The 14125-nt window shown below is 46.5% G+C and overlaps 1 protein-coding gene across 3 annotated transcripts in view; it reads left to right on the top strand.

The window, feature by feature from the left end:
• Positions 1-14125, top strand: part of LYAR (Ly1 antibody reactive) — a 55280-nt gene that overhangs the window by 26665 nt on the left and 14490 nt on the right. For all 3 annotated transcript variants that reach the window (XM_073342511.1, XM_073342513.1, XM_073342512.1), the window contains one exon: positions 2908-3086. In XM_073342511.1, the coding sequence (XP_073198612.1) occupies positions 2908-3086 (179 nt within the window). The remainder of the gene's footprint in view (positions 1-2907; positions 3087-14125) is intronic.

The following is a 14125-nucleotide window of genomic DNA, read 5'->3' as shown; positions in this document are numbered from 1 at the left end:
CCTGGAATTTGAACTATGGGGAATCAAACTCATTTGTGATTTTAATACAGAACTTCTTTAATATGATCCAACAAGTGGAGGGGTCGCAAGGTCTTAGGCTCTGTGGTTGTTGGCTCTCAAGCTCTTGCCAAAAATACCTTTTGGTCCGAGGCAGGGCTTGACATGAGGAAGACAGTGAGGGGAGACCAGGGAAGTGAGATCTCTGAGTCTGGTAAGGCAAAGACCTCTTGAGATTCAGCTACTGATTTGGATCTTCCTGCTATGAGGGGCATTCTTTCCTCCATCGGCACTGCACTGAGAACTTCCCTGGTATGAGCAGTTGTGGGGTGCCAGTGAAGGCAGTACCAGTGGTTCAGTGCCCAGGACAGTTGGATCCCATAGTTTCTGGGTCTTCTTCTCTTGTCTGTTGTACTTGGAATGTGCTCTGTCCCCTTAGGCTGAGCTAATGGAGGAAGGGCCCATTTTCTTGGATTTAGAGGAATAATTAGCCACATGCTTTTGGGAGTGCTTCCAAACTTCCCAACTAGGCCCCACCATGAGGTCAGTGGAGTGGTTGCACCAGAGTCAGACATAGTAGTGGGAGGCATGTTCCTCGCTGAATCAGACCAATGTACAGGAGGGGTTCCCTGACCTGGATCTGAGTGTGGTCTCATGGCCATCTCCATGAGATTCTTGCGGAGATGAAGAACTCAGCCTTCTTGGATTTGGCTGGGAAATACAGCACCTAGTTGCAGTGTGAGCTTCTCCCAAGCAGTAGAGGCAGCATTGATGGTCATCACTGACTGAGAAGGATCGCAGGCAGGATGCACAGAGTTTGAAACCTGGGGTTCTTGGCATAGTCCTGGCCATTTTTACAAAGTGATATTACATCTTAGATTACTAAATATTGATTTTTAAATGTATTTTTCACCATATATGCTATGTTTATTATTTATACATGGCTTGAAACAGTTAAAATATACTAAAACAACAAGGAGTCCGGTGGCACCTTAAAGACTAACCAATTTATTTCAGCATAAGCTTTTGTGGGTAAAAACCTCTCTTCTTCACATGCATGGAGTGAAAGTTACAGATGCAGACATAAATATACTGACACATGAGAGAAGGGAGTTACCTCACAAGTGGAGAACGAGTGTTGACAGGACCAATTCGATTAGGGTGGATATAGTCCACTCCCAACAACAGATGAGAAGGTGTCAATTCCAGGAGAGGCAAAGCTGCTTCTGTAATGAGCCAGCCACTCCCAGTCCCTATTCAAGTCCAAACTAATGGGGTTAAATTTGCAAACGAATTTTAGTTCTGCTGTTTCTCTTTGAAGTCTGTTTCTGAAGTTTTTTTGTTCAAGTATAACTACTTTCAAATCTGTTATAGAATGTCCAGGAAGATTGAAGTGTTCTCCCACTGGCTTTTGTATGTTACCATTCCTGATGTCCAATTTGTGTCCATTTATTCTTTTACGTAGGGACTGTCCGGTTTGGCCAATGTACATGGCAGAGGGGCATTGCTGGCACATGATGGCACATATAACGTTAGTAGACATGCAGGTGAATGAGCTTCTGATGGTGTGGCTGATGTGGTTGGGTCCTCTGATGCCTACATTCACTGTGCACCTAATTTTAGGGTAAAAGTTTCCATGGCACCTATTTTTCTTCCTCTGTGCATACATCACTCTAGGTGTTTAGATTCCTATTTTCAACCTAAGCCCCAAAGCAATTCATGAACTAGGATTGTTTCTGTGACTTTCTAGGAGCCTAAAAGTTAGCCATTGCAATGCTCAGCTTCACACCACCTAAATCCCTTTGTGAATTTAGCTCGTCTCTCTGTGCCTCAGTTCCCCATCTGTAAAAAATGGGGGGAATAGAACTTCCTACCACACAGGGATGCTGTGAGGATAAATTCATTAAAAGATACTATAATGAGGGTCATATAAGAATGTGAGATGGATGGAAACACTGTTTAGGGAGGAAGTTGCTTTAACTTAGTCTTTTGTGAAACTGGGAACATAAAATATCATATATCACTTGATACAGAAGAGTTGCTATTCTATACAGCTGTGCTAACATAATCCATCATATGTATTGCAAATGTAAGGTGGCAGGTCCCTAGCCCTTTATTTACTATCACCTTTATCCTCACTGGTGATTTAATGCTGTATCCATGAGTGCAGACAATCTATTTAGGATGTTGGGGAAAAAAAAGTCTAGGCTGTGATTATATACTATGTCAGAGATGAACTGTGCACTAAGCAGACAAATTTATTGATGGCTTAAAAAATGCCTGCCCTACTTCTGCTAAGAACACAATCACATTTGGGCCATGTCTACACTACCAATTTGTGTTGACAAAAGTGATGTCGACACCCAAAAGTTGACATAATAAAAATCACTATTTCATGTTCACACTTGCTCCCTCTGTCGGCAGATCGAATCCACAGTGTGGACACCATCATCAACAGTGTGAGCAGTGCACTGTGGGTACCTATCCCACAGTCCTTCTGTCGCTAGGTGCTGTGGGACGACGGAGTGGATTGCGGCACATCTTGGGACGGTACTAAATGTCCCGTGATGCATTACTTTGTGTCCCACACTCCATGGGTTTCCAGCTTTCTTTCATGGTATTTTTTCAACAGCCCTTCTTTGCTGTGCACCCCAGCATCTTTGTGAAAAGGGATGGATCCCACACTGCTTTCCTATGCTCTGTTAACTGTCATGAAGACATCGCGAATGGCAGTGCAGTTAATTGTGAAGTTCCTAACTGAAGACTTGCGGGCGCCCGACATTCTGTGTGATATGGATAGGAGCAACTTTAGATTGCTTTTGGCATTCACAAAGCAGATGCATACGGTAGACCCGTTGCTTTTGGGCTCATGAAACAAGCACTGAATGGTGGGATTGTATCGTTATGTAGGTGTGGGATGATGAGCAATGGCTACAGAACTTTTGGATGCGGAAAGCCACCTTCCTGGAACTGTGTGCAGAGCTCGCCCCAGACTCGTCGCACAAGGACACCAGAATGAGAGCTGCCCTCTTGGTAGAGAAGCATGTCGCAATTGCTGTGTGGAAGCTGGCAACTCCAGACTGCTACTGGTTGGTAGTGAATCAATTTGGAGTGAGGAAGTAGACCGTTGGGGCTGCATTAATGCAAGTGTGCAGGGCAATAAATTGCATCCTGCTACAAAGGACCGTGACTCTGGGAAATGTGTGTGAAATAGTGGACAGCTTTGCAGAAATGGGTTTCCTTAACTGGAAGGGCGATAGGTGGCACAAATATTCCAATTTTGGCACCAGACCACCTTGCGATGGAGTACTCAATAGGAAGGGATACTTATCCATGGTGTTGCAGGTGCTTGTGGATCACCGTGAGCGTTTCACTTACATCAACACGGGGTGGTCTGGGAAGGTGCATGATGCATGCATCTTCAGGAACACTGGCCTATACAGAAAGCTGAAAGCAGGGACTTTCTTTTCTAACCAGAGGATTAGAGTGGGGGGTGTTGAAATGCCCATAGTGATCCCGGGGGGCCCTGCATACCCCTTACAGCCATGGCTCATGAAACCTTACACAGGACACCTGAACAGCGGTAGCGAGCGGTTCAACAACAGGATGCCGGATGACAGTTGAATGTGCCTTTGGCAGTTTAAAGGCACGCTGGCAATGCCTTTAGGCAGATTAGACCTCACTGAGGATAACATTCCTATGGTCGGTTTCAGAGTAACAGCCGTGTTAGTCTGTAGGTATTGTTTCATATTCTCTGTGTATATATAAAGCCTGCTGCAGTTTCCACGATATGCATCTGAAGAAGTGAGCTGTAGCTCACGAAAGCTTATGCTCTAATAAATTGGTTAGTCTCTAAGGTGCCACAAGTCCTCCTTTTCTTATTCCTATGGTCATAGCTGCGTGCTGTATGTTGCATAATCTCTGTGAAGCTAAGGGTGAAAGGTTTGCTCAGGGATGGAATGCTGAGGGAGATCGGTTGGCCGCTGATTTTGAGCAGCCAGATACCAGGGCTGTCAGAGGAGCCCAGAGGGGGCTATTCAAATCAGGGAGGCTTTGAGGCAGCACTTTGACAATGACCACCAGTAACATATCTCTGTCTGGGTTGCTTCAATGTTACATTACATGTAGTTTTCCTAGGGGGCAATGATGACATCTGGGGCCTTATATTCCTGTAATAAAGTGATTAAAATGCCTGTGCATGTCTTGGCAGTGCCTGCAATCTCACCTTGTAGGAAAAAAAAAAAACATAAACATACTCACCATTAAAAAAGTTTGCTTTTATTGCACAAGAAACAGCACACACAGACACACAAATGCCTGGCGGGAAAGGAGGAACCAGGGAAGGGCAGACTTTCACAGCTGAGTGTAGGTCCAGCTATCATTGCGAAAGTTGTCCGAGGGGATGGAGTGAAGGGGAAACTGAGAAGTCCCGGACGAAAGTGCTGGCGGAGTTTTGGGGAGGGCATGGAAAAGAGTTCTGAATGTGCTGCAGTGGAGGTTGGGCACTGATCTGCTCAGTCTGCAGCATTATTAAGGACTTCAGCATCTGCGTTTGCTCCTCCCTTACGTCAGTCATCCGCTACATAGCATCCGTAACAAGCGGATGATTCTCTTTTCTGTCCTGCCATTCGGCTTCCCAGCAGTCCTTTCATTCCCTTTTTTCTGCATTGGAGCACTGCAGGATCTCCCGGAACATGTCTTCTTTGCTGTGTCTTGGGCGCTTTCTTATCTGGCAGAGACCCTTGGCCGGGGTACATGGGGTGTTCCTTAAGGCCACATCTGGTGAAGCACAGGGGACAATGCACAGCGGCGGGATTGTTAAATTCACATACAGCATTGAAACATTTCTGTTAAACACACCTTTTGCAACATTGCCATCACTTTCTCACTCACCCTCGCCAGGCTCACATCTCTGCGAACACCCAAAACATGGTGAGTGTTGGGGGTGCACCACAAGGGGAAAAGAGAGCACATACTCTTAGTAAGGGTTGTGGTGCAGCGTTCTAAGGAACAAATTCTAAAATTCTCCCACACTTTCCCATATATGGGGATAATTCTAGCAGACATCTCACTGCTAAGGGTAAGCAGGGAAACGAGGGTACATCTACTCCATTCTTGTGACTTCCGTCATGCTCCCTATGCTGCTCACCTGTGTGCCGCTTTGGTCCCTGCACAAGTGATTGCCAAATGGCACGGGAAAGTGTCCTACAATGGGGGAAGGAACAAAGCTGCTCTGCCACGGATCCTTTGGTAGAGGATTACCCAGTATCTCCAGGAAAGTTTCCTGGAGGTACGTCTCTGGAGTATTCCCATGAGATCTTGGCATGCATCAACACCCTGCTCCACTGTACTGATTTGCTACAGAGGGAAATCTCCAGCTCACAGAAACACAGCCAGCCTCCCACATTTCTATGCCCTGAACCCACCACTGCATTACACAAGCCACAGCCACTTACCAGGAGTCTCATCTCCTGCTTCTTGCTTGCCGGAGAGCAACTGCTGAGACTGGCTAGGCACCTCTGGAGTGGAGAACAGTTCCTGGCTGCATGCCCCACCGGGTGACCCTGCGAGGAGCTGCACATCCTCATCCAACTCCACCTCTTCATCAAAAACTTTGTCCTCCGAGTTAGGTCCTCTTTCTGCCACCTCCGTGCCCTCCGAAGTATCCACGGGGGTCTTGGCAATGGAGGTGGGGTCGTCACCAAGAAAAACATCCAGCTCCTTTTAGAACCAGCAGGTCTTAGGCGAAGCAGCTGAGCAATGGTTTGCCTCCCTTGCCTTACGGTACGCCTGCCTCAACTCCTTTATCTTCACTCTGCAGTGCAGCTTGTCCCAATCATAGCCTTTTTCGCACAAGCCTTGAGAAATCTGCCCATAGGTATCCCAATTCCTGTGGCTCAAGCACAGCTGGGACTGCACAGCCTCCTCTCCCCATATACTGAGCAGATCCAACAGCTCTGCAGCGGTCCAAGTGGGAGAGCATTTGCTGCGATAACCCGCTATGGTCACCTGGGAAGATGAGGTGAGACCTCTCCACGCCAAGCAACCAGGAAATGGAATTTCAAATATTCCTGGGGCTTATAAGGGGGAGGGGAGGATGGTTTTTTATCTGGTTGCAGGGCAGTGGAGTTCAAATTGCTGTCCAGAGCGGTCAGGATGGGCATTGTGGGACACCTCCTGGAGGCCAATTAAAGCAATGAAATTAAATGTGGTGTCTACATTCGCGCTTTGTTATAAAAATGTAGACGAAAAAGATGTAAATCTCTTGTGAGATGTATTTTGTTGCCAAAACCAGGCATTCTCCTGACAAAATTCACCTTGTAGTGTGTACGCACTCACTGTTTGAGTCGACAAACGGCAGCTTTGGCGACAAAACTTGGAGTGTAGACGAGGCCTTGGTTTCATATAGCACATTTTATACTCAGGATCTTAGTAAATACTTACTGAGAGTAGAGTGACTTCGTGGGCAGTGGAGCAACCAATAGGCACTTGCCCCAGCTCTCACATGTAGCCTGTTTTATTGAGAAAAGGGAAGCTTGGGCAGGATACTACTGTTTTCTCTTGAACCCTACTGTTTTTGAAAAGTACCTTAGGATCTTCAACTTCCTCCTGGATAGTGAAGAGATAGGCAGAAATACACTTGGGATTGTTCTTTTCCCACCTGCTTAGGATGTAAAGAATAGCACTACTGGCAAGAAGAAAAGAGAAACTGATATCTCTATTCCTTGCACTTTGTGCATAAAGTGGTGAGATTTGTGAAGGTCCTTAGTTTCCATGGGAGTTTATTCCACAGTCTTGGACTGCCCCCAGAGAAAGTTTTTTGTCCCGCACAGATGAGCTTTACTCTTATTGTTGAGAGTTCCACTGTGCCAGAGAAGCAGTTTGTTGACTCCAGTCTTTGTCCTTAAGTTTTAGGCAATCTGTTACATATCCTGAGCCCCAGGCAATGGAGCATTTTGAAGATAAGTACAGAGACCTTGAACTTTATTTGAGATTCTATGGTAAGCCAGTGTAAAGAGGAAAGGACGGGTCTTGGTATGTTCGTGGTAGACTGTGTTGCTAAGGAGACATGCTTCAACATACTGTACTAGTTGGAGTTCTCTGAGTACAGAGGGCTTCATGTCCAGCTATACTGCATCACTGTCATCCAGCCAAGAAGTGATGAATGCACGAATAACTGAGGCCAGGTCATCTGAACAAGCCAGGATGGGACAGAGTTTCCTAGCCAAGCTGAGATGGTAGAAAGCTTATTCCTCTCTACATATTTTTTAAAAGGTAATGGAAAGATATCATAATTGAGAGTGAGAAGGGAACAGAGGTTCATAAACTGTCCTGTTGGAAGAACGATTAATTGGACAATCTTTCACTATCAGCTCTTCCTCTTTTGGCCTTCAATATTTTTGGAAAAGAAAATATCCAAAGAACAAGCCAAATCTATACTCCAGTACAAAGGTGGGCAAACTATGGCCCATGGGCCACATCCGGCCCGCAGGACCCTCCTGCCTGCCTGAGTTCCTGGCCTGGGAGGCTCGTCCCCGGCCCCTCCCCTGCTGTTCCCCCTCCCCTGCAGCCTCAGCGCACCGCGTCGCTGGCGCAACGCTCTGGCCGGCCGGGCAGCGTAGTTACAGAGCCGTGGCATGAGCTGGTGCTCTGGGCGGCACGGCTGTAGCGCCACCAGCCACCGGTGCTCCAGGCAGTGCGGGAAGGGGGCAGGAAGGGTTGAATAGAGGGCAGGGGAGTTTGGGGGCGGTGGTCAGGGGTCGGGGCAGTCAGAGGGCGGGGAACAGGGTGCTTGATGGGGCAGGGGGGCAGTCAGGAATGAGACGGGGGGGTTGGATGGGGTAACAGGGGGCAGTCAGGGGTGGGGGGTCTGGGGGTAGCCAGGGGACAGGGAGCAGGGGGTGGTGGATGGGGCAGGAGTCCTGTGGGGGGCTATCAGGGGACAGGGAGTGTTGGATGGGGCAGGAGTCCTGGGGGAGCTGTCAGGGGGTGAGAAGCAGATAGGAGGCGGCGGCCAGGCCACGCCTGGCTGTTTGGGGAGACATAGCCTCCCCGAACCGGCCCTCAATACAATTTTGGAAACCTGATGTGGCCCTCAGGCCAAAAAGTTTGCCCGCCCCTGCTCCAGTATCTACCCCTACCTGCAGTTTCACATTTCTAACTTTCCCTTTCTCTTTGACATCAGGATATCCCCTCATTTTATTAAGCTAAGGCCTGGTTTACATTTAAAATTTAGGTCAAACATAAGTACGTTACTCAGAGGTGTGAAAAATCCGTATCTCTGAGTGACATATCTATACTGACCTAACTCCTGATGTAGGTGCAACTAGGCTGCCGGAAGAATGCATCTCTTGATGTAGTCTGTCTGCACTGTGGGGCTATGCTGGCATAGCTATGGTTTTGTAGCTAAGCCAGTACAGTATAGGTTTTGCAGCGTACACATGGCCTATGCGTGTCAATAAATTAAATTGTCACCTTTCCTCTAAAGCCCTCTCTCTGACCCTGACAGCATGCAGGATAAATCTGTTTTAAAGCATTTAAATCACTGTGACACAAGTCACAAAATGAGTGAAAAATAGTGCTGCAATTTCAGTTTACTGCAAGTGGTATTCAGAGCTTCACAACAGATTTTCCTTCTGTTCTTCCCAGTGACATGTTCTCATGCTAGCTCTTAGCATATGGATATTAATGTTATGCTGAGGGCTGCATTAAAATGCCCTTCATTCGGGATCAATGTAAGAAACAATCAAGCTGCATTATGGAATAGACAGCTGAAACCATAGGAGCCCCCAAAACACGAAAGCCATGCAGAGCTGGTCAGACACTGAGCTATGTGGGGGGAAGGGTTTCACTGGTTATTGTTTGTTGGAGTTGGGTATGGGAGAGAGTGTAGACACATGCATAAACACCACTACAGGAGAAAGAAGGCAACAAGGTAGCACCAGACAACCACAGAAGCATTGGTAGCAGGACACTGAGAAAAAGTTGAGAGAATTTTTGGGCTAAGTGCTGGCTGGAATGGGGCTCGGAACTATGAGCAAACAAACTGTCCCCTGTTGTTTGAGTCCAGCTGTGTTCTGGGAGGCAGGACTTTGTATATTCTTTGTAAATAAACAGGATTGCATCAAAGAAATATCTGACTCCACATCAATTTCTCCTCATAACAGAAACCATCCTCAAGACTCCAAAACCTGGCTAACCCCTGAGGTAAAAAAGAACAACATTAATATATTATTGACAAAGAATGAAGGGCACTTATAGGTTTGATTTCTGCCCCTATGTTACCCTTTGATTCTTGGTGATGAATAAATGACACAGTCTTTCAGGGAGGGAGCATAAGGCTCATGGGTGTGCACCATACACACACATTTAAAGAGCAGGTTAGACAAACACCTGTCAGGGATGATCTAGATAATACTTAGTCCTGCCATGAGTGCAAGAGTCTGGACTAGATGACCTCCCTTCCAGTCCTATGATTCTATGTAAGGGGATTAATGGTTTGGTTTTTGGTTGGAGAAAAGTCTCCTCCTGACTCCTCTTTCTTAGCAGACAAAGTAAGAGTTCTGCAGCCAATCAATACTCTACTTCAAAATTATCCTGCCTTAGACCCCTAAATCATTTGCTAATGCAAAAGCTTTTATAAATTTTCATAGGCACTCCATTGAACTTCAGGCTTTTATTGATTTTCAGAAACACTTTAATTCATTAGAAAAACTGTTTGTTCTTTCAGTTTCCTTCTCTTACACCATAAAGTACACACCTGCTTTTTTCTCACTGTTGCAGTTCCCAGCTCATAGTTTCTAGCTTTGCTTTGTTTACATTGTTGACCATTTGAGAGGCAACAGATCTGGGGAGTTTGCGGTTGGGGAAATTTCCTCTGGGAAAAGAAATGGGTGACAGAGTCTGGGTATTTTCTAGTGTTCATTGTTTATTTACAAAATAAACCCAAGTCCTATTTACTATGAACAGAAAGTAACAACTGCAGAAACTGCACACAGACAAAAAATGCCTTGACAATATAATTTTCATTCACATTGTAATCATGATGTCTAATCAGCCCACACCTAACCCTGTGTGTCTTTCTTTTGTACATTTTTTTTGGTACATTTGGTACATTTGGTTGTTTCCTGAAATGGGCACACACAAACAGGGGCAATTACCCCTGAGCATTCAAAAATCAGAAAACAGACCAAGATGAAATATTTGAAATCAAATCTCATGATTAAGCTATAGTTGAGATATTTGAATCGGTGCGATTTTTGAATGTATAGGGTTGGCAATACTACTGTGCAAATAAGAAAACAATACAATGGACAGAAAATAACCCAAAAGAGAGTGTCTCAATAACTGTGTGTAGATATAAATTTATGAACAGAATTATATGATGGGATCGCCTGCAACAGCATGGGACTGGACTTGTTGACCCAGGAAGTCCCTGCCAGCCTGCATCCTTTGTTCCTAATTCACTTGTAGGAACACCAGCTAAAATACCAGTGAATTCAGCTCAGTTGCCAAGGAACAGCTCCCTCTTCTCCCTTGATCTCTGTCTTTATGTTTAGCACAAAAAACATTCAGTTCCTTTCTCCTTCCTGAGCCCTTGACTGCTTTTGTCCATCGTGTCAGTAGCCTATAAAAGCATGACCAAACAGGATGTCAAAGCAGTGACTGATGAACTGTGGGATGATAGGAAAAGAGTTATTTGCCATGTTGAGGTTTATCGCACCCAAGCTTGCTTTCTTGTTATCCTGGTACACAAAAAAATGTCTCCAACCAAACAGAAGCAGCGAAAGTATGAATTTTAGTCTCTCCTCAACCTCATTCACGTCAGTGAGAAGAAAATTTCAATTTCTGTTCTGTCTACATTGTATTGTTTAACCAAATTTGTAACCAGTTAGCAAGATGGCTTACATCCACACAACAGGATTAACTCTCAATTAGAAATTACATGCAGTGTCGTAGCTGTGTTGGTCCCAGGATATTAGAGAGACAATATGGGTAAGGTAGTATCATTTATTGGCCACTCCGAGTATATTTCTGAGACCTGAAGAAGAGCTCTGTATAAGCTCAAAAGCTTGTCTCCCTCACCAACAGAAGTTGGTCCCATCTTGTCTCTCCAATTAGTAACTGTGAAAATGAAGTGTTAATCAGTCTTGCCAGTTGCCAGGGGCGGCAGGTTTGTATAATTTTTGGTGGTGCCCAGAATGGGTCCAAGTCCCACCGCCCCCCAATACCTGCCTAAGGCTCTGGGAGGGAGTTTGGGTGCAGGAGGCGGTTTGGGGTGCAGGCTCTGGGAGGTAGTTTTGGTGCAGGAGGGCTGTGGGCTCTGGGATGGAGTTTGGGTGCTGGGTGTAGGCTCTGGGCCGGGATGCAGGCTCTGGGAGAGAGTTTGGGTGCGGGAGGGGTGCGGGCTCTGGGCTGGGACAGAGGTTTGGGGTGTGGGAGGAGGTGCAGGGCATGGGGCTGGGCCAGGAATTAGGAGTTTGGGGTGCAGAGGGCAGGCTGCCCCAGGGCTGGGGCAGGAGGCCAGAGGGGACTCCCCCCAGCCCTCTCCCCGCTGGCAGCAGTGAGTTGCGGACGAGAGGGGCCCCTCCCCAGCTCAACACTCACCCAAGCCCTCCCAGGCTGCTACTCAGGAGGTCCAGCCAGGATACCCCCCCGCAGTCAACTCAGAATCGCCTACTGGGGCAGCGGGGGCTTCCATGTGCCTCCTCCCTCTGCAGATGCAGCAGCCCCCTCGGTCTGCCCCTGGCACCACTCCCTTGTAGCCGGCAGTGAGGTAGCGCAGCATGGAGCAGCTGCCCGCTGCCCAGGGCAGGCGGGGACGCTTGGGGGAGGGGCATGTGGGAGCAGCAGGCGGGGCCGGGGGAGAGACCCGGCCCTGACCATTGGTAGAGTCGGGCTCCCCAGGCCCTGAATTTGCTGGAGCCCAGGCACCACGGTCCCATACAACTTGCCGCTCCTGCCAGTTGCCTATATTGCCACACAGTTCTTTTCCTCTAGTCGTATCATAACACAGTTGTTCTGCAATGCAGACAACGCCCTGAACCATGTTTGTGTAACAAAGTTGGCTGATCATTCTGCTTCCCAACTCTTTTAGCTGTAGGATATCTCCAAGTGCATTGCCTTGCCAAGGCTGCCTCTAGGTTTTTTGCCGCCCCAAGCTCCGAGAGCGCAACTGCCCAAGCAAAAAAAAAAAAAAAAGGGGGGGGGGGGATGGGGGTCAGCCAAAATGCCACCCCTGGAATTGTGCTGCCCCAAACGCTTGCTTTGCTAGTGCCCAGAGCCGGTCCTGTGCCTTGCTGTTTTTAGTATGGCTCTGTGTGTATTGTCCTCTGAAACAGTATGCCCAGATTTTCACAGTATACACTAATGCACAAAATGGTAGATGTGGAATATAAACACTTGACACAAGACTGTATTGTGGGAAAAGCTGCTCAGTAGACACAACTTAGCTGTGTTTGTTGTAACCAGAGCAGATGTGCGTGTTGCAACCTAATTACAAAAACATCTTAGCCCAAAAGATGTAGTCAATTGTTTTGCAAAGTACAGTCTTATCAAATTTAGGAGTGGAAGTCCTGAGTCTTTTACTTTGCTGCCTGACGTAGTAGAGACTCTTAAATGTTGCTTTGCTGAACCAATTTGGCCATTTTTATAAAACAAAACAATGTAAACAACCAAAATCCCCTACAATACTCTAGAGTAACTGCTGCAAACACTGCAGTTTCTCTATGATAGTGGTTTGGACTATTACTGTAAAATACTGTAGTATTTTTCTGTAAAGGTACTACGGTACTTACTTCTCCCACTCTAGAGCAATGATTTAAATGAGTTATTTTGAACAAATACGTGAGTGATTATTTCCAGGGGGAAAAAGCCTTCCTCTATTCAGCAATATTTTTCACAGATTTCACAATTTCCCCCTGGGCTCCACTACTCAGCAAAGCTTCTCTTTAAAAAAAACCCCACATGCAAAACCAATTACAGCATACAAAAAGTCTATTTAAGTAGTTTTGCCTTTCAGACATTAAGGAAATGAATGTTATAAGGAATAACGAGGAAGAGGATGTGCAGTGACCTGCAGAGGAGAGAAGATCTCATATAGGGATGACACACTGGACCTAAAAAATGCCCTCTACATTCTACTGCCATCCTTCATTCACACTCTTGAGGACCATTTGGAGCAACAGAAAACCCGGCAATCCAGGTCAGATGCAACACAAAAGTATCCATAGCCCACTTATTCCTGCCCTATTGAGTGGGCAGATCTTTCCCCACACATCCCACCAGCCCTTGGAGACTTGGGGTGTCTTCACTGCAGAGTTAACTTGAGTTGACTATACTTGAGTTACTTCTCTCCAGTTAGCCTAGCTCAAGTAAGGGTGGCCACACTGTGAAATAACACTTGACTTCTATATCCACACTAGTGCTGCATTCACTAAAGTTTCCAGGGACATATTCCATGGTTTATTATGCTGAAGTAAGCTGAACCACTCAATTTCTTTCCCAGTGAATTGTGGAAAAACTTGTTTGTCCTTTCTGGGCATACAGGGGAAATTGTAGGAAGGCACCGGAGGACTAGCAACACTTGAATGGAGCCAGCCTACGTCCGCACTGCAGAATGGAGCTGATAAGTTGTGGTAACTCAAACTTTAGCCTACACTTCCTGACAGGCCAGACAACTCAAGTTTAAAGCACTACCACACAGAAGTTCAGAGTTTTTGTTTGTGGACAGGATTCAAGGAAGGAGCAACACTCGGGTTATTATTCAAATTAACTTTGCAGTGAAGACAAACCCATAGAGCAGCAGCAGTCTGGATGGATTGCTGGGTCCAACCCTGATTACAGAGCAAGATCAAAGAAGTAGACTGGAACCAATGGAGCCATAAAAGTTCAAAAGCGTTTATGTGCAAATATTTGTGGGCTCATGGCTGTTTCTTCACAGGGGCAGAGTTATATGAAAACAAGGGGGAGGAGCCAGCCAGCTGCCTCCATAAGCAAAGGAGAAGGACAAGAAACATCATTAAACCCTGTGACAGGTTTCAATCAGGCCACCAAACCCCTAGGGGGTGATGGAGAGCTATAGTCCCACGGGCAGGCCTTAGTCACACCTTTCGGGTGCTGGGGAATT

The sequence above is a fragment of the Lepidochelys kempii genome, chromosome 4, assembly GCF_965140265.1.
Source record: "Lepidochelys kempii isolate rLepKem1 chromosome 4, rLepKem1.hap2, whole genome shotgun sequence".
Classification (NCBI taxonomy): Eukaryota; Metazoa; Chordata; order Testudines; family Cheloniidae; genus Lepidochelys; species Lepidochelys kempii.
The sequence above is the reverse complement of the archived record's forward strand: the minus strand, read 5'-3'. Positions and strand labels throughout refer to the sequence as shown.